This window comes from Hydra vulgaris, chromosome 12 (assembly GCF_038396675.1).
Source record: "Hydra vulgaris chromosome 12, alternate assembly HydraT2T_AEP".
NCBI lineage: Eukaryota > Metazoa > Cnidaria > Hydrozoa > Anthoathecata > Hydridae > Hydra > Hydra vulgaris.
Window position 1 is genome coordinate 28877501 of NC_088931.1, and position 25383 is coordinate 28902883.

The following is a 25383-nucleotide window of genomic DNA, read 5'->3' on the forward strand; positions in this document are numbered from 1 at the left end:
AAATTCTGGGGAGCGATCTGATTCGTCTAACTACCGTCCCATAAGTCTTCTTCCTATCATAAGCAAGGTTTTTGAATCTTTAATTAACAAACACCTAATTTCTCATCTTGAATCTAATAACTTGCTTTCTGACCATCAATATGGATTTCGATCTTCTCGTTCTACAGCTGATTTGCTAACAGTAATAACTGACAGGTTTTATCGTGCATTAGATGAAGGTGGAGAGGTTAAGGCCATCCCTCTTGACATTTCAAAAGCGTTTGATAAAGTTTGGCATGCTGGTCTTCTCCATAAGCTTTCTTCTTATGGTGTATCCGGCAACATCTTTAAGATCATTGAATCCTTCCTTTCCAATCGTAGCATAAAAGTTGTCCTCGATGGACAACACTCTTCTTCTTATTCTGTAACTTCAGGGGTTCCTCAAGGTTCTATCCTTGGCCCTATACTCTTTTTAATTTATATTAACGATCTTCCAGATATTCTCACATCTAAGGTGGCATTGTTTGCTGATGATACTACCATTTATTCTTGTCGTGATAAGAAACCAACACCCTCTGATTGCCTGGAGGGGGCATTTGAGCTTGAAAAGGATCTCACTTCTGCTACAGCATGGGGCTCACAGTGGCTGGTGAACTTTAATTCTGATAAAACTCAATTTTTTTCAGCCAATCGTTATCGCAATAATTTAGATCTTCCTATATTTATGAACGGTGATGTACTCGATGAGTCACCTACTCTTCATCTTCTAGGATTAACTCTTACTTCCAATCTTTCTTGGAAACCATATATCAAATCGGTTGCAAAATTAGCATCTGCTAAGGTTGCATCTCTTTATCGAGCTCGCCACTTTCTTACTCTGGATTCTATTCTCTATCTCTATAAATCTCAAATCCGGCCTTGTATGGAATACTGTTGCCATATCTGGGGCTTATCTTCTAATGATGTCCTTTCTCTTTTAGACAAGGTGCAAAAACGCATTGTAAACATAGTTGGACCTGCTCTTGCAGCCAACCTCCAACCATTATCACATTGTCGTAATGTTGCTTCTCTTTCTCTTTTCTACAAATACTATAATGGGCACTGCTCTAAAGAGCTAGCATCTCTTGTGCCATCTACTAAAATTCATTCTCGTGTTACTCGTCATTCAATTAAGTGTCATCCTTTTTCTGTGACTGTTCCTAAGTGCTCCAAAAACGCTTATTCGTCTAGTTTTTTTCCTCGAACATCAGTTCTTTGGAATTCGCTTCCTTCATCTTGCTTTCCTGATTCATATAATTTGCAATCTTTTAAATCGTCTGTCAATCGTTATATTGCTCTACAACCTTACTCTTTTCTCTTACAGTAAATTCCAACTTTAATTAGTGGCTGCTTGCAGCCTTGTTGGAAGCGAATATTTTTTAAAAAAAAAAAAAAAAAAAACATATATATATACATATATATATATATATATATATATATATATATATATATATATATATATATATATATATATATATATATATATATATATATATATATATATGTATATATATGGTGCATTCTATAGAAACTTTGAAAAAATCGTGATTTAGAAGATCTTTCTTTGACTGTTTTTGCCTATGGATTATTATTATATATACTTTATATGTTCTTAAATTGATATAAATATAAATTCAAAATTTAGCTATGAGACACTTCACGCTGCCAGAACTTGGAAATTTTCTTATTTTCTAAAATCAATAAAGTGCATTTAATAATGTTATACTTCAATTATATGTAATTGCAATTTTTCAAAAGTTTTTTGATACGTAAAGGGAGAAAATAGATGCACTATTTCATATCAAAAAAGATTTTTAACCAAAAGTAAATAATTAGTAAAAATATTTGACGAGAATAGTGAAAAAATATGTGTTAAGTCAGTAAGAAAAAATATATAAAAACTCAGTTCTTACAGTAAAAATTTTAAAATTGTAAAACTTTTTTTTTAATAAAATGTAACTCTTGATTATTTAAAACAAAACTTTATTATTATTTTTTCTATCAAAGAAAAATTGATTCCAAATTTTATACTTAAAGTTGCATTACATCCGTAACTACTTGGAAAACGTGATTAAAACTATATAATTGGTGTAACGCAACTTTAAATAACAATTACCACAGAATTTTTATTTTTCATAATTTGAAAATTGTACTTGTAAGCATTAGATTTACTTTTGAAAAATTAAATTACCATGTCGTGAGTTCTATTTTTTTATTGTTTAATAATCAAGTCACTCAAGTTATATATAAATAGTATAAAAAAAGTAATTTTGTTTTCTATCCTATAGTGAGACACCAAAAGAAAAGTCTGCAAAATGGAGGAAACAGAATCCAGAGCAAAACAAAACTCTTAATGTAGGTTATTCAAAAACTTATAGACAATAGACAAAGATTTAAAATTTTACTCAATGATGAGCAAAGGAAAATAAGAAATACAAAAAATAGCGAAAGGCAAAGAAGTATAGTGAGAAGAGAACTGCTGCGCGATCAACAAATAAGACAAGTCCTTTTTCTTGTTCTCAAGTCAAAGGTAAGTTAATGAAAGAAGTAAAAAATGCCTTAGTTGAATCTCCAGAACAAAATACTTCCATTTTGAAAACATTATTAGCTGAAAATCAACTGTTTAAGTTAAATCGCAGCAACTGTAAAAGTGTATCAGATGGTACTATAAAATTAGCGCAAAGTTTTTATCTAACGATGATATAAGTACAACACCACCAAACATATCCGACTTTGTTGAAGCTTGTGAAGGCGGAATTAAAAGAAAAATTAGTGTTAAACATTTGATCTACCCTATAAAGGAAGTTTATGGAATGTTTAAAAAACAGAATCCAAGTATAACAAAAAGTTTTTTACTTAAGACCATGAAATGTTTTGTCAATCACCAAAGTACCACAAAGTTTGTGTTTGCGCTATTCATGAAAATATGTGTTTTAAATTAGTAACTTTAAAAAAGTCACATCCCATATTTGATTATTTGTTGACAGACAATGACATGCACTTAAACTTCACATGTAAGAATCCGCTTATTGAGTGTTTCAAGAACCATTGCGAATTTTTTACTGATACACTTAACATTCAAATATTGGAGTATGAAATTGAGAGTTTAAATGATCTAGGCAAAAACGGGTTAAAACTGAATTAAAAAAGAATCTTCTAACATTTATTGCAATATCTAGAAAGTCTATAAGTCTGGGCCGATAAGTGAATTATTATATGAAGTATACAAACTAGCTCCTGATTTTTTGGATCACGCATATGTAAAAACTAATAAAACATCATCAAATGATTGATTTATGTATACAACAAAATTCTAACCAAGCTGTCGTAGGAGTTGATTTTGTAGAAAACTTTAAATGCATCACTCAACAAACCACAAAGCGCTTATCACAGCCAGACTCCAATTTCAATCTTCATCTCATTTGTATATCATCGGTGTCATTTGCAGTCACTTGCAATTCCATCGGACCATCAAAAACATTCAAAAGAAACTGTGATTCCGTTTATTGATGTCATTATGGAGCAGCTGCCAGAAACAGTCTAACAAGTTAAATTTTGGAGTGAATTCAGAATTTTAGCTCAAAATATCGAAGTAACAACAGCATCCCAATTTGCAAAGGCAGCAAAAAATATGGATGTCAAGATTATTTTGGTTGATGTTGATGAAATTAAAAAATGCAATGAAGAGATTGGATTGTCAAAATTAATTTCTTCATCAAAATCATTATCAGGAATAAAAAAAAAACATTTCGAAGTTCAAACTATTACAAAAAAAAGAAAGTTATTGAGAAAATTATTAACAAAAAAATTGCATCTTGTTTGATTTAAAATATCTATTGCTTATTAACTAACCAAAGTTTATATTATGAAACTGTAATTAGAGTGGAAAGAGAATAAGAAAACAAAATTGGATTTTTAATTTTTGGGTTGTTTGGTGTAAATATTTCTGGCCAATGTGACAGCATTTTACGGCCTTTACTCTCGAAGTATTTATAAAGGAGTCACACAAATATTTACCAAATTAAAGTTAAAGCAACCGAATTGTTATTTTTTGTTATTAGAATTTTTATTTCAAATTAAAAAAAAACAAATCTTTGACGTTCAAGCGCCGTATCATTTTGGCGCCCACAGGCTACGCCCCAAGGTTTACTGGATTTATATAATATCTTTAATATACCAATTTTATCAATAATAAATGTTTTTAAAAAATAAAATAAAACTTAACTAAATGTTTTTAAACAACTATGATTTTCTGAGTTAGAGCGTTACATCAGTAACGTAACATCAGTAATTAATGAACTTCAGAGTAATATCTTCTGCAGAGGGAATTAATACATCTATATAGCTTATATGTACAACAAATCATCTACATAAATGAGTCTTTAATTTAAAGAAATTTTTTAGTTGTTTGATTTTTAACTTCCAGAGAAACTTGTTGTCAAATGTTAATATTAGAAAAATAGCAGATCGCAGCGTTAAGTCAGTAATGAACATATATTTTTCTACTTGAAGATAAATACAAATAGTCTGGAAATTTTATATATACTCCAATATTATCCATATATAAATACTTTTTGACTTTTATTAGGAGGATCTAAAATAAATGGAAAGTATATAAATTAGGTATAAAACTTGCAAACGTTACATTAGTAACTATGGAATGCACCATATGTATATACATATATATATACATATATATATATATATATATATATATATATATATATATATATATATATATATATATATATATATATATATATATATATATATTTATATATATATATATATTTGTGTGTGTGTGTGTGTGTGTGTGTGTGTGTTTGTTTGTGTGTGTGTGTGTGTGTGTGTGTGTGTGTGTGTGTGTGTATATATACATATAATAATATTATATGTATGTATATATAAATATATATACACACAAACATACATACACATACATATATATTTATGTATGTGTATATATATACATATATAAATTCAGCATTAGGCGCACACAGGTGACATCATAAAAAAACAGGAAGTTTTATAAGTGTGTGTGTGTGTGTGTATATATATAAATATATATATATATATATATGTGTATATATATATATATATATATATATATATATATATATATATATATATATATATATATATATATATATATATATATATATACTCTTGCTTGGTCGTTTTTAATTTTTACAATAAAATGTCAAGTTTATGTTTGTTTTTTTATAAATTGTTTTAAAGACTAGAAAAAGTTTAAAAACATTTTTTTTATTATTATTATTATTTGATAGACTGCCTGCCCCAACCAAACCTTTAGTCTAGGTAGCGGTAATTCCTTGTAACAGCAGGCTATAAGATTGTTGATATAGCAGCGCTTTCTTGTAATAGCAGGCCTCAAGTTTCGTTAAAGATAAACCTATGGGACAATATTTAGAAGTTATTATAACTTTTAAATAACATGTACTTAACAAAAGTTCGAAATTGTCTACAATTTGAGTTTGAGTTTTTAAATTTTCAACATCATTTTTTAATAAATCAATTTCCAGATTCTTAGATTTTTATTTTGTTTCAAGTTCATGGTCATGTGGAGCCAAAAGCATCCAACAAGTAGTAACTGCAATTACTTACTTAAAAGAGCCATTATTAACTGCAAGTTAACTGCAATAGCCATTAAAATAACTAAAATTACTTACTTAAAAGACTGATTACTTATTTAATGGGTTGCATAATAAACGATTTATTGCACAATGCTCAAATAGATTTATTATGCTTGTATTCTGAGTGATTTTAAGTATTCTGAGTGATTTGTTGCACTTGATTTTTAGTTTTTAAGAATGAGATAAAAAAACTTTAAAATAACAAAAAAAACCTAAAAACATTATTCAAAAGATAATTTAATCATTATCACCAAATGGTTTTAATCTATTCTTTACAAATATTCTCTGACTTTTTTTACTTTTTTGGCTTATGGGGTAATTTTTCATCCGTTCAATCTTTTCATTTGCAAAAATGACCAGACCTACTTGCTTTTTGTGAGACTAATTTAAATTTGACTGTTTCATCTTTGGACCTTAGTGTTAATGGCTATTATCCTTTTGTGCATAAAGACTTCAATATTTACTTGCTTGGCGTAGGGATAAGTTTACGTATCAATTCTAGGTGGGTTTGGGTCAGTCAGAAAATTAGGTTTCAATTTTCTGACTATTCTTTTATGTGCTTTTTCTCAATCTTTTCACTCAATCACATTTTTTGTTATTTATTGTTTTATTTCTTCCTATGATAGCATTCATTTTTTGATGTTGCTTCTGATCAAATGGACCAAAACCTTATTACCCCTCAGACAATTTTGTTACTATTGGTGTCTTAAATGCTTATTACACTGATTAGCTTCTCTTCGTTTTACAGACCTCGCTGGCTCTAAAGCTCATTAATTATGTTTTTTCAATCTTTTGCTTAAATAGTTAACTTGGTGTGTTATTTTCCAGACAAACCTAATCATTCGTTAATTTGTTTCTTTTCTCTGATCCAAGCTTGCGACCAAGCACAAACTTTGATCAGAAATAAAAAAACTCAGACTCAAATCATGCTAAAACTTTTATATTGTCTTTCTTCTACATCAGTTTCATTACACTACTATCATTGCACTACTTGCTCCTACTTTAAGGTTTTATTAGAATCAAAAATTGATAATGAACCGAATAATTTTATCTGGAAAATAAAATAAAATTTAAAACGATTAAAAAAATTATTTGCGATTTTTTCTTTAAAAAATTATTTATTTGATCTCTTAAAAAAACTTACGGGAGGAGAGGGAGAAGAGCAATCGAACTCTCCCATTTTTTTGTTAATGACCTATTCTCTTTTTTAACTATAAGTATTTTCCTTTGATTTTTAATTGTAAATTAAATTTTGATAATGTATCGCTAATTTTAGGCAATTCTTTTCAAGATAGTCTGTGGACTGATGACTTTTTGTCTTTTTCCTATAAATTGTGCCTCCATTATAATGTCCTGCATTAGGAAAGCATGGAAGCTTTTATTCGTTTTTGTCGGTTCAAGTCAAGCATCACCCTACTGTATTGTATTCTACTTGTGCAGCTGCTGTTTCTAATTGTAATGTTTTCCACAAGAACAGCTTTCTTGAGAATTAACATCTTTTTGTTGCTCTCTTGAGAAAAACTTTTTATTGTTACTCTCTTGAGAATACCTTTTTGTTGCTATCTTGAGAACACCTTTTTATTGTTGCAAGAAATCAATGCAAAAAGGTAATAATATCCATTATTTTCAGATTATAAAATCTTGTATTTTATCTCAGAAAATTAGGTTCCTAAAACTTTTGAAAATCTTTAACAATGTCATTAATAAAGACATTGTTTCACGTTCCACCTCTCATACTCTGATCTTATTACCTTTTCCAAGGCTTTTAATCGTTCCACCTCTCATACTCTGATCTTATTACCTTTTCCAAGACTTTCAAGTCTAGCAAGGTGGTTTTTTCTATCTATATCAATATTCTTCCTGATAATATCATCTCTGAAGTAACTCTGTTTTCTGATGACACAACTATTTATTCCAGTCTTGGCATAAAGTCATCACTTTTTGATCGCTTAAAACAGCAAATCTTGAGTGTGATCTTTCTTCTGTAAAAGCTTGGAGCTTGTAGTGGCTGGTGAATTTTAACCCAAACAAAATTTAGTTATTTACTGCTGATATTTATTGTAATAGTATTTATATTCCTATATTTATGAATAGAAACACTCTTAATGAGTCCTCAACGTTATGTCTTTTAGGGTTATCCTTTACTATTGATATTTCATGGAAGTTATATTTACAATTCATTGCAAAGTCAGTATCTGCTAAAGTTACCACTCAATATCTTTAGATACAGACTGTAAATGTAAATGTTGTAACTGCTTTAACTGCTAGGCTCTATTCCATCATCATAAGGTTGTATTCATACTCTTTTCTTTAAAGACTATAGTAGCTGCTGTTTAAGCAAGCTTTTATCACTTATTCCATCAGCCAAAGCTTGATCTTGCTTGACTCATTAATTCAAAGTTGTATCTTTTTACAGCAAATGTTGCTAAATGCTCAAAAAACCTTTATTCACCTAGTTTGCTCTTTATTTTCTGTTAACTTCCAACTTAATATTGGTTTTCTTTGTTCTTTGTTTTCTGTTAACTTTCAACTTATTAGTGGTTTTCTTTGTTCTTAGTTTTCTGTTAACTTCCTTGCAGCCCTTTTAAAAGTGAACTTGTTTATAAAAAATATATATATATATTAAAGAATGGCACTTGTTTAAATGCAAAAATAAAACAGAAATAGTTATTCTCAACTTAGGGGTTGCTTTCGATCTTTTTGGAAGTAATTTGTTTAAAAAAGAGAAAAAAAAGTGCTGAACAGTTTGTTTCTTATACTATAGTTTAATAATGTTGTTATCTTCAGTGTAAAGCTTTATTTGAATCATGATACTGCCAGACATGTTGTTAATGTTTACTAAAAATAGAAATAGCTCATGTACAAACTCAGGGGGGTTTACTTATGGCATACTGACATTCAGAGGCATATGCATTTATGATAACATGTTATCATTAATATGTAAGATCCTTAATCCATCCCAAAATATGGTCACTTATATTGCATTTTTGTTGTTGTTATTAATTGCTATCAACAACAAAAATTGTTGTAATCATAGTGAAGGATGAAGTGATTTATGGAGCAATATGCTAGTGAGACATATTTTATTACAAAATTTGATTCTAAAGATAATTAAATAGTTTGATATTTAGGTTACAAATTTATTATGTATATAAAGTTTATTCATTCTTAATGCTTGTTTACATTATTTTTGCTTTACATTTTATTAGATATTATATTGATATATCAAATGCAGTTGAATCTATGGTAATGGTGTTACAAAATATGGAAGAGAGATTGTTAAATAGTAGACCCATACCTGGTTCTTCGTTGAAACCTGTGCATGGTAGAGAAGCTCAAAATATTGTTTTGTTTTTGTTTGATATGACAAAAACACTGCATGCTTTTATATCTGTATTTAAAGAATCATCCAAAATATTTTTCAATTCCACTTTTTTACCTTTGTAAGTTTTGATTTTTTATGTTTTTAGCTTTTTACTTTTCCTGTTTACTTTTTGCTTATTTTTTGTTTATAATTTTTACTAGTTTTTTTTTTTTGCTTTGTTTGTAGAGACTTGTTTCTATAGTTACAAAAGGATTAAAACTTTGTTATGTTTTTTGTTATGTGTTTAATATTTTTTAACTTTCTTTATCTACATGTAGCTATTTGTCATTTTTGTATAAATTTTTTGTTTTTTTAAAACCGATTTTTGATTTTCAGGTTAATGTCAATTTGTGAAAATACTTTGCCATCACTTGTGCAGTTGATTGAAATTCGTGTTGGAAAATATAAGTACATAAGTAGACAAATATTGCAAACAAGCGCTAAATTTATACAGCAGACAATAGAAAATGGTTTCATTCAAAGAAGCAAAGAAAATTCGTATGAGATTTATTTCTTTTTATATATATATATATATATATATATATATATATATATATATATATATATATATATATATATATATAATATTTTTGTTAATTTTTGAATGTATTGTTATTTTTTATATGTTGCAGTGATGGCCAGTTGTTTTCTGAATATACAGCAATTATGGATTCTATGACACAATGTCCTAGGTATTCTTATCTTGATTCTTTTCTTCTTATTGGTTTAAAATTATTTTAGTTTGTTATACTTTTGACATTTACATGAGTAAAAATTCTATTTTCATGTAAAAGTAGGACAAAAAAGTTGTAACTCCGTGTTAAAGCAGAACATAAACATTTTCTACATACTCAAGCTTTTCTCAAGTTTAAATCAGTGTCAACAGTGTCAAGTACCAGTGTCAAAAAAATGCTAAATTTTAGAGCTTTCACTTCTAAACTTCAATTTTAGAGCTTTCAACTGTAAACTGTTTAAAAGTTTAGATTTTTTAAAATTAAGTTTGTTTAAAGTTTTCATGGAAAAAATCAGCACTCAATTTTAATGGTGAATTAAAAAAAGCATTCATTTTGTACTTTTTTAATATTTAGATATTTTTTAGTGTGTTATCCTGAGAAGTTTGCCTGCCAACATTTGCTATCTTGGGCATTAAATATTTGTTAAAATTTATTATTAAAAAAAAATTTAGTTAAATTTTATAATTTAGTAAAATTATTAAATTATAAAATTTTTAATAAAAAACTTTTATAGTTTATGATATTTATGTTTAAAAAATATCATAAATATTATAAATTTTAAAATTTTTATCATGAAGAAAATCAAAAATTTTTCAGAGTTTGAATGTTCGAATTGAGTGAAATTTTGACCTTGTATTACACTAATGAAAAACAGCTAATCGTAACTGCTCTTTAAAGTTTGATAAAATATTTTGCAAATGTAGCCTAACTATTTTAGAATTAGTTACAGTTTTTTAGTTTAAATTTTTTTCCTACTTTCACTTTAAAATGTTTCTAATTATTTTAGTATTCTGACACTTTTCAGTTACATATTAACTAAATATAAGTTGTCAATTTTTTTCTGCATAAATAGGTCATAAGATAAATCTAAAATAAAAAAATAATATAATTTTTATGTAAATATAAAAAGAAAAAAAGTTACATATAAAAACTAGAAACTAACTTACTTATTTTTGTTGTTGTTGTTGTTGTTTGATTGTGGAACCAGTGAGTTTCAATACGAATCTACTATTTTTACCAATAGACATCAACAGAAAAGTAAGCCAAACTGCCTATTAAAAATAGTTACTTTTTTTCTATAATTAACTACAAAGAACAACTGATTTTCCAGTTAATTGTTTATAAATGTCTATAAATACAACTTTGTTTGTGTAACATTTGTTAAATGACATACTTTGTAATATGTTTATCTTCTTTAAAAAGCAAACTATTAAGCAATCTTGTTCTCAAGCAGACACCATGATAGAAGCAAGGGTTGAGGTAAATTCTATCCTTATCAATTGTTTAACACCAAAAATCTTTTCCACAGTAATCATTTTCCCTAAACAGACATTGCTCAGGTATTTCAATGCACCTGCATCATGGATCATCTGGTTTGACATGTAATGTTTCACTGCTAAGCTTGAAAGCCATTGGGAAAATTCCTCTTTCACATGTTTAGGTATCATAAATGTTATGTTAAGTAAAAGCATGGTATATACGATATACAGTACAGCCTTGAATAGAATTTGGAGTAACATTATATGTGCTTTTTACAAAATTGGCAAAGGAATTAGAAAAAATCAATACCATACGCATTCTTTTTGAAAAAAATAGTTACAGCTACTGCTGTCAATACAGCTGTTGCAGTTCACATCAGCTGCAGGTTCAGCTGCAGGTTTCAAAATTAAATAATTGTAAATATTTTACCACAACAGATACGACCATCTATAAAAACAATCTGGATTGTTTATTTTTATTATGAGGTTGCTCACATAAAAAAAGATTTCTTTTAAAAACAAATCCACAAGCAATTTTGTGGCTAATTTTTTAAAAAAAGGCTAATTTGTAGAACCCTAAGTATAACAGAGAAAGTCGATGAAGAGTTCATGTCAAGTGAAAGAAAAGATTATAATATAGATATTTTTATTAATTTTATAAAATATAAAATAAAAATATAGATATTTTTTTAAGGCAAAAGTAAAAAATTGCTTAAAGTTTGAAAGGAAGTATAGAAATCATTTTGGAATGTTTTCTTCTAGAGTTTGCTTGAAAATGTTTCTCTGTTCTTTTACGTTCCACCAATCTAATGAGTATTTCGATGTTTTCTCAATATCTTTTGGGATTTTATCCCCCACTGCCACAAAATGTATTCTATTTTTTTCATTCCTTAACTTTTCGAAGCTTAGTCCACTAATATGGCAAACCTGCTGGACATCATCTACAAAAGATTGGTTTACCGTGGGATTGTTAAGCTGAGATTCAATAATATCATTTATCCAAAAGACGAATAAGTTTATTCTGGTGAATGCATTTGATATGTCTTAAATTTTAAATAACGAGTGTAAATAATTTTTGCAATGCTTTGAAAGGTTGAAAAGCGATTTTAATGGGCTCCTGATTCTGTCTAGGTTTTGCCTTGTTATGTCATTGGTTTTACAAAGTTCCAGACCGTAAGTTAATGTTGGTACTACCAAGGTTTGATATAGTTGTGTGATAGATTTTGGATGAGCAAAACGGATCCCAGATTGAACAAGAGTTTGGACAGCTGCCCGAAAATTAGATATATTTTCAGCAATGTTTACCCAATCAAGTGAGGCAAATGTAGAGTGCTCTTTATCCCATGTAAACCCCAAGTGTTTAAGTCTATTGTGTAAATTTATTCGATTACCGTCGCGAAATATTTTGCAGCTTTGTAACTGTCTTTTACTTGTCAGGAGGAACTCTCTTTTATCAGGGTTTAGTTTAATGCAATTTGAATTGCAGTGTACATTACAAGTTTTTATTAATTTTTCCAGACCAGATAAAGTTGAGCTTAAAAGTATAATATCATCAGCATATGCTGCCACATCAGTGAAGTTACCATATATAGATGTACTACATTACTTTCATTTTTAATGGTTTTGAGAAGGTCCTGGGTATAAATAATATAAAGGTGTGGTGATAGAATTGCACCCTGTCTTACTCCGTGTTTAAGATAAAACTCATTTGATTTGCAACCTTTGTATGAGACAGTTGCACTTCTATTATAGTATAATGAAAAGATTGTCCTAACTAAATGCAAAGAAAGTTTTTTATTGAAGTTATTTATAAGTTATGAGTTATTATTGAAGATTTTTGTTCTGCAAAAGATTGTAGTGATTTTTCTTCAGAGAAAAAATTATTAAAAAACCTGGATTATAAGTTATTATATATTATTTTTTATTGAATTTATCAAAAAGAATTTCCCAGTTATAGTTATAGTTAAGGCTTTTTCTGCATCCAAGGAGCATAAATAAACAGGTGAATTTCTACTATTGTAATGTTTAATAGTTTCACTAATTACAAATTCTGCATGCAGTGTTGAAGAGTTAGATTTAAATCCGAATTGTAACGGGTGAGTATTCTTGATCTCCAAACATTATTAAAATCAGATATTCTAGAATTTTTGTAAAATTCAGTATTATACTAATACCTCGATAGTTGTTTAGATTAACCAAAGACTTTGTATGATTTTTAACCAGTGGTATAATGATAGACGAAGACATTGATTTTGGAGTCCATCCATAATTGATTGAGAAATAAAAGAAATTAATTAGCCATTTCGTCAATGTGTCACAATTTGTGTCGTTCAAATGTTCTGCTGAGGTACCAAATGAGTCACTAGACTTGTTTGATTTTAAGCTGCTTTAATATTTTGTTCGGTTATTATTACATTATCATGCTTTGTGCACAGTGTGGATTTCTTGGATTATATTGCTTTGAGTTATTCGAGGAGTGTTTAATAATTTTTCAAACATATTTGCAAATTCTATAGTGAAATTCTGTTTCGTTATCCTTGTTGTTGTTTATTGTGAGTAATCGTGAGTTTGTATCTTTTTTAATACTTCTTAAAGCATTCCAAAAGTTTTTTGGTGTGATATTTTTTAGCTTTTCGATAGCAACGTATTGCTTGTAGAGTTTATTGTTTTGAGCTAACTTATCAGCTTTCCGTAAGTTTTTTGAGCCATTTTATCCATATTGTAAGTCATAGAATTAGAATATTTTGGAAACCCGGTATCTCTCCATTTTCGAAAATGATATGACAGAACCTTTTTATTTCGGCTTAAATCGGGAGTCCACCAGGTTTTGGAATAAATAGATTGTTTTTTCTGGTTGCAGTATTTGCAATGAGCTGCAGTTGCACTATTGAAAAAAAATTTTTAATTTGGTTTAGCTCATTTTCATAACTGCCAGTTGTAAGGTTCAGGTTATTAAAACTAGCATTTAGGTGGTCATTATATGAGTTTAAAAAACTGTTGTTACTCCAGGCATAACTTGGAATATAACTTTTTTCTCCTGCTATCTTGTTAATATTTTCTTGAGATTGGAAACATATAAGTTTGATAATGATTGATATTGGAAGTGATCACCTATATTTTGAAAGGAAGGAGGATTAACAGTACATTTGTAATACATAAGAGATGTATTTTTTAAGAAAGCAATGTGATCTATGTAAGAAGAGTTTGGTAAAGTATGATGTTGATATGTATATGTGGGACCAGAGCCTTCAGTTACATCAACTAATTCTAGGTTATTTGATTCTATAAAATCCAATAAAACCACTGGGTAATTGTTTTTCTTAGATGTTTTTTCTTTATTGTTATGTGATGAAGATAGGTAAATACCAATGATAATAATGCTGGTATAATTTTCGTTTAATTTTATTGAAAATATATGGTCATCTTTGCAGATAATTATAATATTTTGAAATAAGTCTCTTCGCACAAAGAATGCATTTCCGCCAAATGGTCAGCCTTTTGCGAGTTTATTTGCTTGGTGAAAATAAATAGAGTGAGAATTTTTATATATATTTGTTATTAATTAGTATTTGAGTTTTGATAGCCTATGCTCGCATACAAAAGTTGTGTCATAAGTATTTATAATATAATTTGTATATTCAAGATTTGACTTGAGTCCATTACAATTAAAAATGCTGTTTTTCAATATTTTGATGTTATTTAAGTGATTCTCGATGCATTCTAAACGGTTTAATAATAATTTTATTATCCCATACATCAGGTTTGAGTTGTCGCTCTTTTTTGATTTTCACTTTGAAGTAACGGTTGTACATGTTTTCTCTGTTAAGCTTGATTTCTAAAAGTGTAATACTTATTTCTTTATTCGTGTAGTTTGATAAACCTTCAGATATGGAGTTACAAACTCCGCCTACAAATATATAAGACTCAAATAATATGTTGCCCTGCAATCAAGCTTCTGTTGTTAACGACTTAATTTCCGAAAAGGGGTTCTATCCTCTGCTTATCTATTTGGCAAGAAATTTTTTACTAGGCAGAGTTTCATCATCAGTATGATTGCTTTCCCTATTTCTTTGTGTAATTGTTTTTGGCATAATGATATGATATGGAGAACAAATAAATATCAATACATAATGCTATTTTGTATCTTTTACGGCGATTTTTATCAACAGGATTTTCATAGTCTAAAGTTATCTTTATTTCATCGAACTGTTCGGTATCAAATTTTAAATATTATTATTGTTATATTTTTTCCCTTTCTAAAAAAAACAACACGTCTTGCTCGTAGCTCGTATTGCGCATTAACGAGCATTGCGTATTAATGGTATATTATAAATTGTAGAATGTAAAATATTATAGACATAAGTAATAAATTTATTTAGTTTGTTAAAAAATTAAATTTTAAAATAATTTAATCTTTCAATTTTGTCCTGCCTGGACTTAAAATTAAACAATAATAATAAAATATAATAAAATGTCTAAATTAAATACATATAAAAACATTGTTAATAAATGCCTAATTTTATAATTATGTTTTATAATAAGGTTACTAAAGGCCTGTGTCGCAAATGATGAACTTTTGTAACTTTATTATCTAAAATTAATATTAGAGCTGGTTCTAAAAAAAAATTGAAAGAATAAATATAAAAGTACATCTGCAATAATTAAAAAAAAAATCCTTAGTAATGTTTGCTTTTCTGATTTATCACAGTTACCAAGTACTTGATAATAACTAAATATTTTTGAACAAATAACAACTTTTTGAAAAAAAAATTAAAAACCTCTTATTGTTGTTCATAATTCGTCATCTAACCAATAGAAAAGTTAGTTTTCTGACTAAAGATCCTAGTTTGCTAACATAAAAGGATGTATGGTATAAGGAAGGGGGGAGTATAGTGTCCCTCTATGCAAACACATGCCACCCTCTTATACACTGACCCTGAGTAAGGTGGATGTGTATTTCAGGCAACCCCTTTTTTGAGTCTACAAAAAACAGATTTTAGGCTTTGTTTTCGATTCAAAAAAGATTCAATAAAATAATAGGGGTGGTTTGATCAATTTTAAAAGTATGCACACTCTAATTTAAAATGTATTTCTTAATTCAAATAATTTTTTCTGAATTAAATCTTTTTTAATTCATAAAAGGAGGGGGGAAGTTCTAAACATGTACACCCCCTTTTTCCTTTTTATTTTTGAAAGAGGGGGGGAGTGCCCTCCCCCATGCAGAGGGACATGCATACCCCCTGGGTATGCATGGCAACAGGGAGAGAGGGGTCAAATTTCTGAATTTTTGACATCCATACTTTGTGGATGACCCCTGCGCTGTTAATTATAAGCAATAAAAGTTGTTTTATATTATTGTTGAATCTTACCACTATATAAAAGAGGGTTTATCGTGTGTTTTTTATAACAGGTTAGTGTTGTTTTGAAAGAACATTTGTGAAAATTTGAGAAAAGATTTGCAGAGACATGAAATCAAAAGTTTTCTAAATAATAAGTTTTAAAGTAAGAAAATGTTTTAAAGGGAAGAGAAATTTTTAAAAGTGAGTAAAAATTGGTTTTAATCATTGTGTCATCAAACAAGATTTCATCTAAATTGTCATCAAGTTGTATATTATTAAGTAAGTAATTGGAGCACTTCCTTCGTAAGTTAGAATTTTCAAGTTCATTTCCCACCACGTTTTTGGTAATACGTATTCATTTTTTTCTCTGCGCAGTGTTTGTCAAGGTTTCTGTTTCTGAGTTAAAGAGTTGATGTTGTAACCACAAAATTTGTTTGTCTAATGCATATTTTACTGGGTTAGTCTTATTTTGGCACACCTTTGGTGTAAGGTAATAGACGAAATTCTGGCCTTATGATGTGTTATGGTTGGTGTTGCATTGGTGTTTGATTCGTTGCTCATTGTTCAGCAGGATTAGCGAAACACTTATGGTACCTGAGACATCGAGTTTTTAATTCATTTTAAGTGAAAAAAGAAGTATAATTATAATTACTATTACCATAATTCTCTGATTGCATTTTAAAACATATTCTTTTATTTCTCACAAAAAATAATTTTCAAGTTCGGAGCTCAAATTTTTTGCATTTTTTCATGTCTTATTGAAAGGTACACTGGCAAAATTTGAAGAAAGTTAAGGAGGTAAGCAGAATGACATCCTCCTCATCCATCCCTTTTTTACACAGATTTATTCTTTCTCTAAATTTTATCAGCTTTATTATCATCTTTTTTTTTAAGATTGTCACCAGTTTCCAACCCATAGGTAGAAAGTTTTAAACTTTTTACTAAAGCTGTTTTTTTTTTAATCATGATTGTGATCCTTTATTTTGTTAGTTAAATATAATTTTGGTATTTTCCTGGTTTTTATCTGAATGTTGTAATTTTTAGGTTTCTCTCTGTGTATTGTGATCTAGGGACAATACAAAAAGAGTTAGATATTATTGCAGATATTGATAATATTGATATTTCAAGTTTACAGTATATAAAAGACATGGTATGTTCTTCAATTCAGGAAAACATGGGAGATAAGGTTTATTTCTGTTTTAATTAAAAATGAAATGAATTTTAAAAAAGTGTTTTTAGTTGTTTTTTTAAATATGTAAATAATTTACAGGTATTTTTTATTTATTATTTATAGGTATTTCATCAATTGAAAGAAATTCTTCCAACTAAAAGTGATGCTTATATAAACAAATGTATTGAGACATGTGGCACTGATGTGGGAATAATAATGAACAATGTGATGGAAGGAAAAATTCCAAATTCTGAAGAGGAAAGCAAAAAGATAAATCAAAACAAAAAAATTAAAGCTCCAAATACTGATATTCCTAAAGTTGACAAAGATCATATTTCACTTATAAAAACTACATTTCTTCGAGAAAATGAAATTTATGATGACGAATACGATGACACTTATGATGCTCAAAATATTGCGGCTCGTGATTATGATGATTATACAGCTGAGAATATATATGGAAGGTATTATTTTAAAAAAAATTTCTTAGGATAAAAATATAGCACCATGTGTTTTGAATTAATTTAAAAAAATGTAGCACCATGTGTTTTTAATCAATTTTAATAGTGCTTTAATATTATTTTTAATAGTTTTTAATTAATTTTAATAGTGCTTTAATTTTTATAAATATTAAGGAGTTGCAATACTTATTTATTTGTTATAAATATTAGGGAGTTGCATCACTTATTTAGGTATCACTTATAAATATTAGGGAGTTACATTACTTATTTAGGTATCACTTATAAATATTAGGGAGTTGCATTACTTATTTAGGTATGACTTATAAATATTAGAGAGTTGCATTATTTATTTAGGTATCACTTAATTGCTTTTTGTTTGTTTTTGTTTTAACACAAAATTTTCCTACTAAATTTAATTTCAACATTTTGAGGTGTTCTCAGTGTACTTCCATTGCAAAAGTTACCAAGTTAATTTGGGCTTTAATTAAAAACAGCTTTTGTTGAGATTATTTGAAGAGGGAATGTTAAGGAATCACAATATATATAGCAGTTCCGAGATTCCCCTAGAAAGCTTTTATATATTTAGTATGCTGTATTTTTTATCAAAGAGGGCTGTCGCTCTCATAGTCCCCTCAGTCTTCAAGACTCCGGAATTCTGTACCAAGTTTATGTTTACCTAATCAAACATTTTTACAACACAACACAAATTATTTAAAATTTCAATTGTAGATTTATAGATCAGACACTATAGCAACACTGGTTACTCATGATTACGATAATAGTTAAACTACACTAAATAACAATAATAGTTAAACTATACTAAATAATAGTTAAACTAAATAGATAATAGTTAAACTACACTAAATAAACGATAATAGTTAAACTACACTAAATAGATAAACAAACACTAAAACAACACTGGTTACTAATGGTTATGATAATAATTTAGATAATCAAGCATAAAAACAACACTCACTGCTTGATTCTAAGGGTTTTAGGTTGAATTTCAAAAGACATGATGTTTTTCTACAGATTCTATTAACATGTATAGGTATGAGTTGGAATGTGATAAAAATAAATTCATAAGCGTTCCTTCTTAGTCCAAAAGTGATATTTTCTGAAATCCAAAAAATAGTGCTTAAAAAACAATATCATTTTTATTATTTTAGCTATCTCTTATTTATAAAGATCATAAATAATCCACAAAATTATCTATTGGCTTTTACCTTTAAAATGTGGTTGATGTAATACCTTTAATGGTTTGATAACTTTATGGCTAACATACTATTAGAATTATTTTTTTGGGTCTCTTCTATACATTACAAGTTTCAAAGCAAAATAATATGCATAAAAACGATTTTTTTTTTTTTTCAAATTTAAACAATGAGATCATATATATTATATAAACAAGTTAAAATATCCATGTAATTAATTAGTTTAAATTCTCATAGAGCTGTAGGTGGAAACAGCTTTTTTAAACTTCAATCCATGGTTTTTGTTTGCCTTGGTGACGGCATAGCACTTCAATGTATTTGTTAAATTTTTATGTACAGCCTCGGATGTTTGCTCTGAAAAAGTCCAAGAGGTTTCTGATTTCTTTTAAGAAAATTTACAAGGTGGTATTTTAATAATACGGAACCTCCAACCAAGTGTTAATGTTTTGTCAAACACATCTTTACAATAGTATTCTAAATATTCAGCAGATTTAATAAACTGCAAGATATTTTCATAATTAGAATATATATATATATATATATATATATATATATATATATATATATATATATATATATATATATATATATATATATATATATATATATATATATATATATATATATATATATATATATATATATATATATATATATATATATGGTTAGCTGTTCTAAACTTTTGCAGGGTTTCAATGCAGGGATATAATTGAATTGGTGTTACCAGCATCATTTGAGAACTTTACTACAGTTGGGTCCATCTGCCACCATTGTATTTTTGTCAAAAAAGAATTTTAGACCCTCATTGACAATAAAAATGTCAACAATTTTTGATACAACATGCTCATACATGTAAAGTTCTGGAGGAGGGATGGTATCAAGAATAAATTTTCTCGGATGTTCCTCAAGCAAACATGGGTTAATAAATTATTGAATAATTTCATAGTCTTATAAGGATATCCTGCATTACCGATAGTAATCTGAACTTAAAGAGGAAAAAGTTCTCAAGTCACCTGATAAGCTAATTGTACCACTACAGTAACAACAAGCATGTTTTCCACCATGACTCTTTAATAAATTGTTTTGTTATTCTGAGATTAAATGTTTTAATAGATACTTAGTATCTATTAAAACATTTAATCTCAGAATAGCAAAATATTAAAATTAAGTAAATTTTTTATTAATAATTAGAAAAAGGCAAAATCTCTTACTGATATGCCAAGAAGTACGTTTATGAGCTTTAGGTCAGAAGCCACAAAAAATCTAAGCTGATTTAGATTTATTAATTTAATAAGCATTCCAAGATTATGGTTGTTTTCCTTGACATTACGTGCCAAAGCCAGAACTATCACATTGTTCACTCCTGAGTCTTTTTCATTTCTACTGTGCTCCTCTAACTCTGTTTCATCAAAAAAAATTATTATTACCTGAAAGTTAAACACAATTGAATAATAGTTCTAATTTTGTTTCTTTTATTTGCATAATGTAAAGTAGGATTACCTTCAGTGAACCCTGTGCTCCATCAATTCCAACTCTAACAATGGCTTTCATAGGATCTAATCCACGTAGAGAGCATATTTCTTGAACAAGTCTGGTAAGATCTTCAATTTTCATTTTCAAGTTCATCTTTTTTTCCATTTAAAAAGTCAATTTTTTTGTAACTGTAAAACTTTCCTAGAGCATGAAAACGCTTCATAACCGTAACAAATGAATTCTTTTCAACACCTAGTTGTAAAATACCAGATTGTAAACAATCCAAGTTATATTAACTGTTATAAATTCTTTGTATAAAAATTTTATAAATAAACTAATATACCGCCGTTTAAATTATATATGTAAAATATTTAAACACCTAAATGACCAAGATCTTTTTGTAAATCTCTAAGAATATCACGAAAAACATTTTCGTGCAGATCATGATTTTTTTTTATATTAAATATTGTATCAGTAGAGACTACTTTATTTGTTTGGAGCTTAGGTTTTAGTACTACAGATAGCAGTGATCCTCCTAAAATTAGATTAGAGTATTGCAGCAAGTCATTATAAATAAATAAACCAATAAATAAAAATTTACCCGTGGATAATTCTAACGAATTTTCAGCCTTTACTAGAAACTTTAGAGCAGTTGAGGTTATTTGCTCTGACATCTTTTTTTCCTTGGAAAAAATAAGATTCTTAGCATTTTGAACAGCAGATGTTCTGGTGCATGGGTGCCTAATGCCCTTTCCAACTAGTTGAAAACAATCTGTGCAGAATGAGTTTAGCCTTTCAATGCAGAAATTTTCATTTGACTCAATGAAATAATCTCTTAAATTAAAAATCTTGTGGCTGCGCTTGTCTGATGCCATACATCATATTAGGCAGAAGCATTGATTGTCAGTTGGAGCAACCCATCCCATCTTTATAAGTAACTCTCTTCCACTTTTCCAAATCTCTTCAATCGTTTTCATAAGCTTTTCTTGCTGTGAACAAGATTATTTGTACTTTTAGTAAAAAGTTTTAATAGAAAAAATTTAATAAATTGATAAAATATTTATAAAGTATAATAACCTTTTTGACATAGAGCATTTTTGCGACAACGGCGACAAAGTCCAGTGGGAAATGCATTTATATCAAAACTGAATCCTTCGTGTACATAGTCTCGAATTAGTGTCACCAATGATGGCATACTACGAAGAGAGTAGTTGTCCGTTTTGTTACATCAACAAAAACAATCTGAATCTCTGGATTCATTATGATTTTTTTTCCGTGAAAGATGAGCCATTTGATATGTAATATTTAATTTGGGTAGATTTTTAAAATAATATTACATTTTTTATTAACAATTATAAATGTTTATAAAATGTGGTTATAAAATTATTAGTTATACAAATTTTAACAGTTAATGTTTCTAAACAAGTCATCAACCGCTTCAACAGCTTTATTAGTGAAACTATTAAAAGTATTATTATAAATTAACCACATTTAAAGAAAAAGACAATAGAATGTGGGTTTCTATGATAATTATAATAAGAGATAGCTACAATAATAAAAATGATATTGTTTTTTAAACACTATTTTCTGGATTTCGGAAAATATCAACTTTAGACTTAGAAGGAACGTTGACGATTTTATTTTCAACACATTCCAGCTCGTACCTTTATATGTTAATAGAATTTGAAGAAAAACCTCATATCTTTTGAATTTTAACCTAAAACCTTTAGAATGAAGCAGTGCACTGGTTATAATTTTGATAATAAGTTATAAAAATATCAGTAATTCAAAATATTTTTAAATTTGACTTAAGAACTATTTAGAATAAGTAGTTAAGTCATTGTTTTGAAAGCTTTTTTTGATCTTTTTGAGATAATATAAACATTTATATTTCTTTGTTATTTGGGAATTTTACTTTGTGAAAATCTTTGAATGGATCTGTTTCCAAAAATTTTTTTGTTTATCTATAATGTGCTTGATGATATCCATCCGAAAATAAACCAAGTAGACTAATACTCTTTAAAAAAAAATATGTATTGATGAAAGTGCAAAATTGTAAAACAATTTTTTGATTGCTTAATATATCACATCAATATTTAATTATTATGTGTAAGTCTTTTATCAATCGTTTCCTTGTTCACCTTGAACACTTTTCTTTGTTTTCTAGTAACTCCCAACTTAATAGTGGTTGGTTGCAGCTTTGTTGGATGTGAATTAATTTGAAAAATAAAAAAATAGAAATTCTGGATTATTGCTCTTTGTTTTTATTGTTATGAATATATTTTGTGCTTCTTTAATCACAAAAGTTTTAAACTCAAATTTTCAGTATATCATTTTTATATTGATATACACTAATATATACACTGATATACAGGCTGGATGCTCGAAATCCAGACTTTTTTGACACAAACTAAAAATTACAATAAAAGTATTAGTTTCAAAGCTATATTTCTGAAATTTTAAACAGTAATGTACACATATAAGAGCTTTCATTTCACTCAATCTAGCTGCCTTTAGCTTCAATGACTTGCTCGATACGCTTCCTAAACCTGGAGCAGGCGTGCTCCACCTCATCGGCCAACATGTTGGCAGCTGCAGTAGTAATTGCTCGCTTTAGAGATTCAACAGTGTTGTGACTTAATTTATTGGTCTCACGTTCCAAAGTGCCCCAGACATAATAGTCCAATGGATTGAGATCTGGTGAGTTTGGAGGCCAAAAGTGCTTCGACCAGAACATAGGGAGATTCTCTTCAAGCCAACCCTGTACCAAATTGGAGGTATGAGCAGGAGCTGAGTCTTGCTGAAACACATATGGCCTACCATTGGAACACTTGTCCATCCAAGGTTTCACCACCTTAATCAGAAGGTCCAAGTAGACTTCTTTGTTGACATTTTGGCCCTTCAGGAAGAAGTGTGGTGGCATGACATGGCCTTTGCTGGAAACAGACATAAAGACATGGACAGAGGCTGGAAATTTTGTCTGACCAATCACTGGGACATCTTCTGGGTCTTGAGCCAACTATCTGTCATTTCTTCTGTTCACTTTGGCATCCACAGTAAAAATTTTCTCATCGCTAAAAAAAGGATGTTTACTGGCAGCTTCATGTTTTATTAATGCTAGGACTTGTACATAAGGTCATCACAGATCACTCTTCTCATGGTGTAATGAGACACATTCATATCTTTGCTCAGTTTCCTGATGGAGGTGCTGGGGTTTTTGTTGATCGACTTCTGTACTCTGCTGATGAGTTTGTGAACAGTCTTTTCTTTTCGTTCTACAGACTCTGCACCATCATTAAACCTCTTTGCAATATCATAAACTGTGCTTTTTAGGAAGCCAAACCATTTTATAATCTCTGGGACAGAGTGCCCGGCGCGGAGGGGCTCAACCACTGCAACTCTACGGTCATATTCCTTTGACATGATGTGCTAAATTTGCAATTTTTATTTTTTTTCCTGAGAGTACAATGTTTGTTTTGATTAATGTTTGAATTTCGCAACTTAGAATTTAAAAACAAGAAAATGCCGGCAAATTTAAAATTGTCCGGATTTCGAGCATCCACCCTGTACACTATAAACTAAGTTTCTTTTAAATCCATGTGCCTCCGCATATGATTTTGATGTATATAAAATAAAATCTACTTTTAAAACATTCTTTTCAGTATTGAATAAACTTTATTGCACTTTTAGAAAGTTTACAATACCTCAGATTCTTCGCCAAGCAGGAGATGTATCCAGTGAAAGCAGTGAAGAAGATGTCAAGTATTCCGAAAACAACAAGGTTTTTTTTTATCTAAAAAATATGCTATTTTTAAAATTGAATTTAGAATAACTATTCGTTCTTATTATCTAATTTTAGGATAATGCATCAACTAAGACTACCTTTACCAAGGTCGCTAAAGATCAAGTTGCACCATCTGCTGAACATTTACACCATCAAGATGGGAAAAATAAAAAAAATTTTCAGCCTAATAAAAACGATGCGAAAGATGGCGATAAATTTAAAGAGACACATACCTATAATAGAGGTTCTGGCGTTAAAGAAAATAGCTCCAAAGGAACATATAATAATCGAGGACGCGGTCGTGGTGCAAACAAACGAAATCACAGAGCAATGGCAGATAGTAAGAGGTCTAAAGGCATGATGCCATTTTAAAAAACAATTGTTAAAAAAAAATTAAAAGTAGGTGTTTTGACTAATTGCAATAGGCCAGTTAAACAAAGTAGTTTTTAGATTTCCTTGTACCAGCAACGCATGTATAAGTTGAACATTAAAAGTTGTTCTCGAGATCTTTGTTGCTTTGATAGTTATAATAAAATTATTACGTTATGTAAATAAATTTAAAAAAATGTGTTTCAAACATTGGAGTGCATAGATTGCCGGGATAGTTTTCTAAATACAAACAACCCGTTGTAGGCGTTTAAAAGTAAACTAAAACAATCTTAAAGCATACATGAATATTTTAATTTAAAAAAATGATGAATATAATTTTTCAATATAATTGCTACCGACAAGTTTTACAAAAATTTAAAGACTATAAGAACACGCAATTTTTTAAGTTTACATAGACTATAATTTTTATATAAAAGATTTTTATTAGGACTAAAGATTACTCTTATATTATCATCACATTGTTATCATCAATTGTTAAATATAGATCGTGAAGCAGCTTTTGTTTTACAATTTCTTTTTATT

General features: G+C 28.6%; 1 protein-coding gene across 1 annotated transcript in view; it reads left to right on the forward strand.

Moving 5' to 3' along the window:
• LOC100212803 (activating signal cointegrator 1 complex subunit 2) overlaps positions 1-24977 on the forward strand; it is a 46571-nt gene extending 21594 nt beyond the window's left edge. The window contains exons 6-12 of the mRNA XM_065812835.1: positions 8882-9115; positions 9373-9534; positions 9669-9728; positions 17413-17554; positions 17663-18003; positions 24378-24468; positions 24547-24977. Coding sequence (XP_065668907.1) covers positions 8882-9115; positions 9373-9534; positions 9669-9728; positions 17413-17554; positions 17663-18003; positions 24378-24468; positions 24547-24843 — 1327 coding nt within the window. The 3' untranslated portion in view covers positions 24844-24977. The remainder of the gene's footprint in view (positions 1-8881; positions 9116-9372; positions 9535-9668; positions 9729-17412; positions 17555-17662; positions 18004-24377; positions 24469-24546) is intronic.
• The last annotated feature ends 406 nt before the right edge of the window (positions 24978-25383 follow it).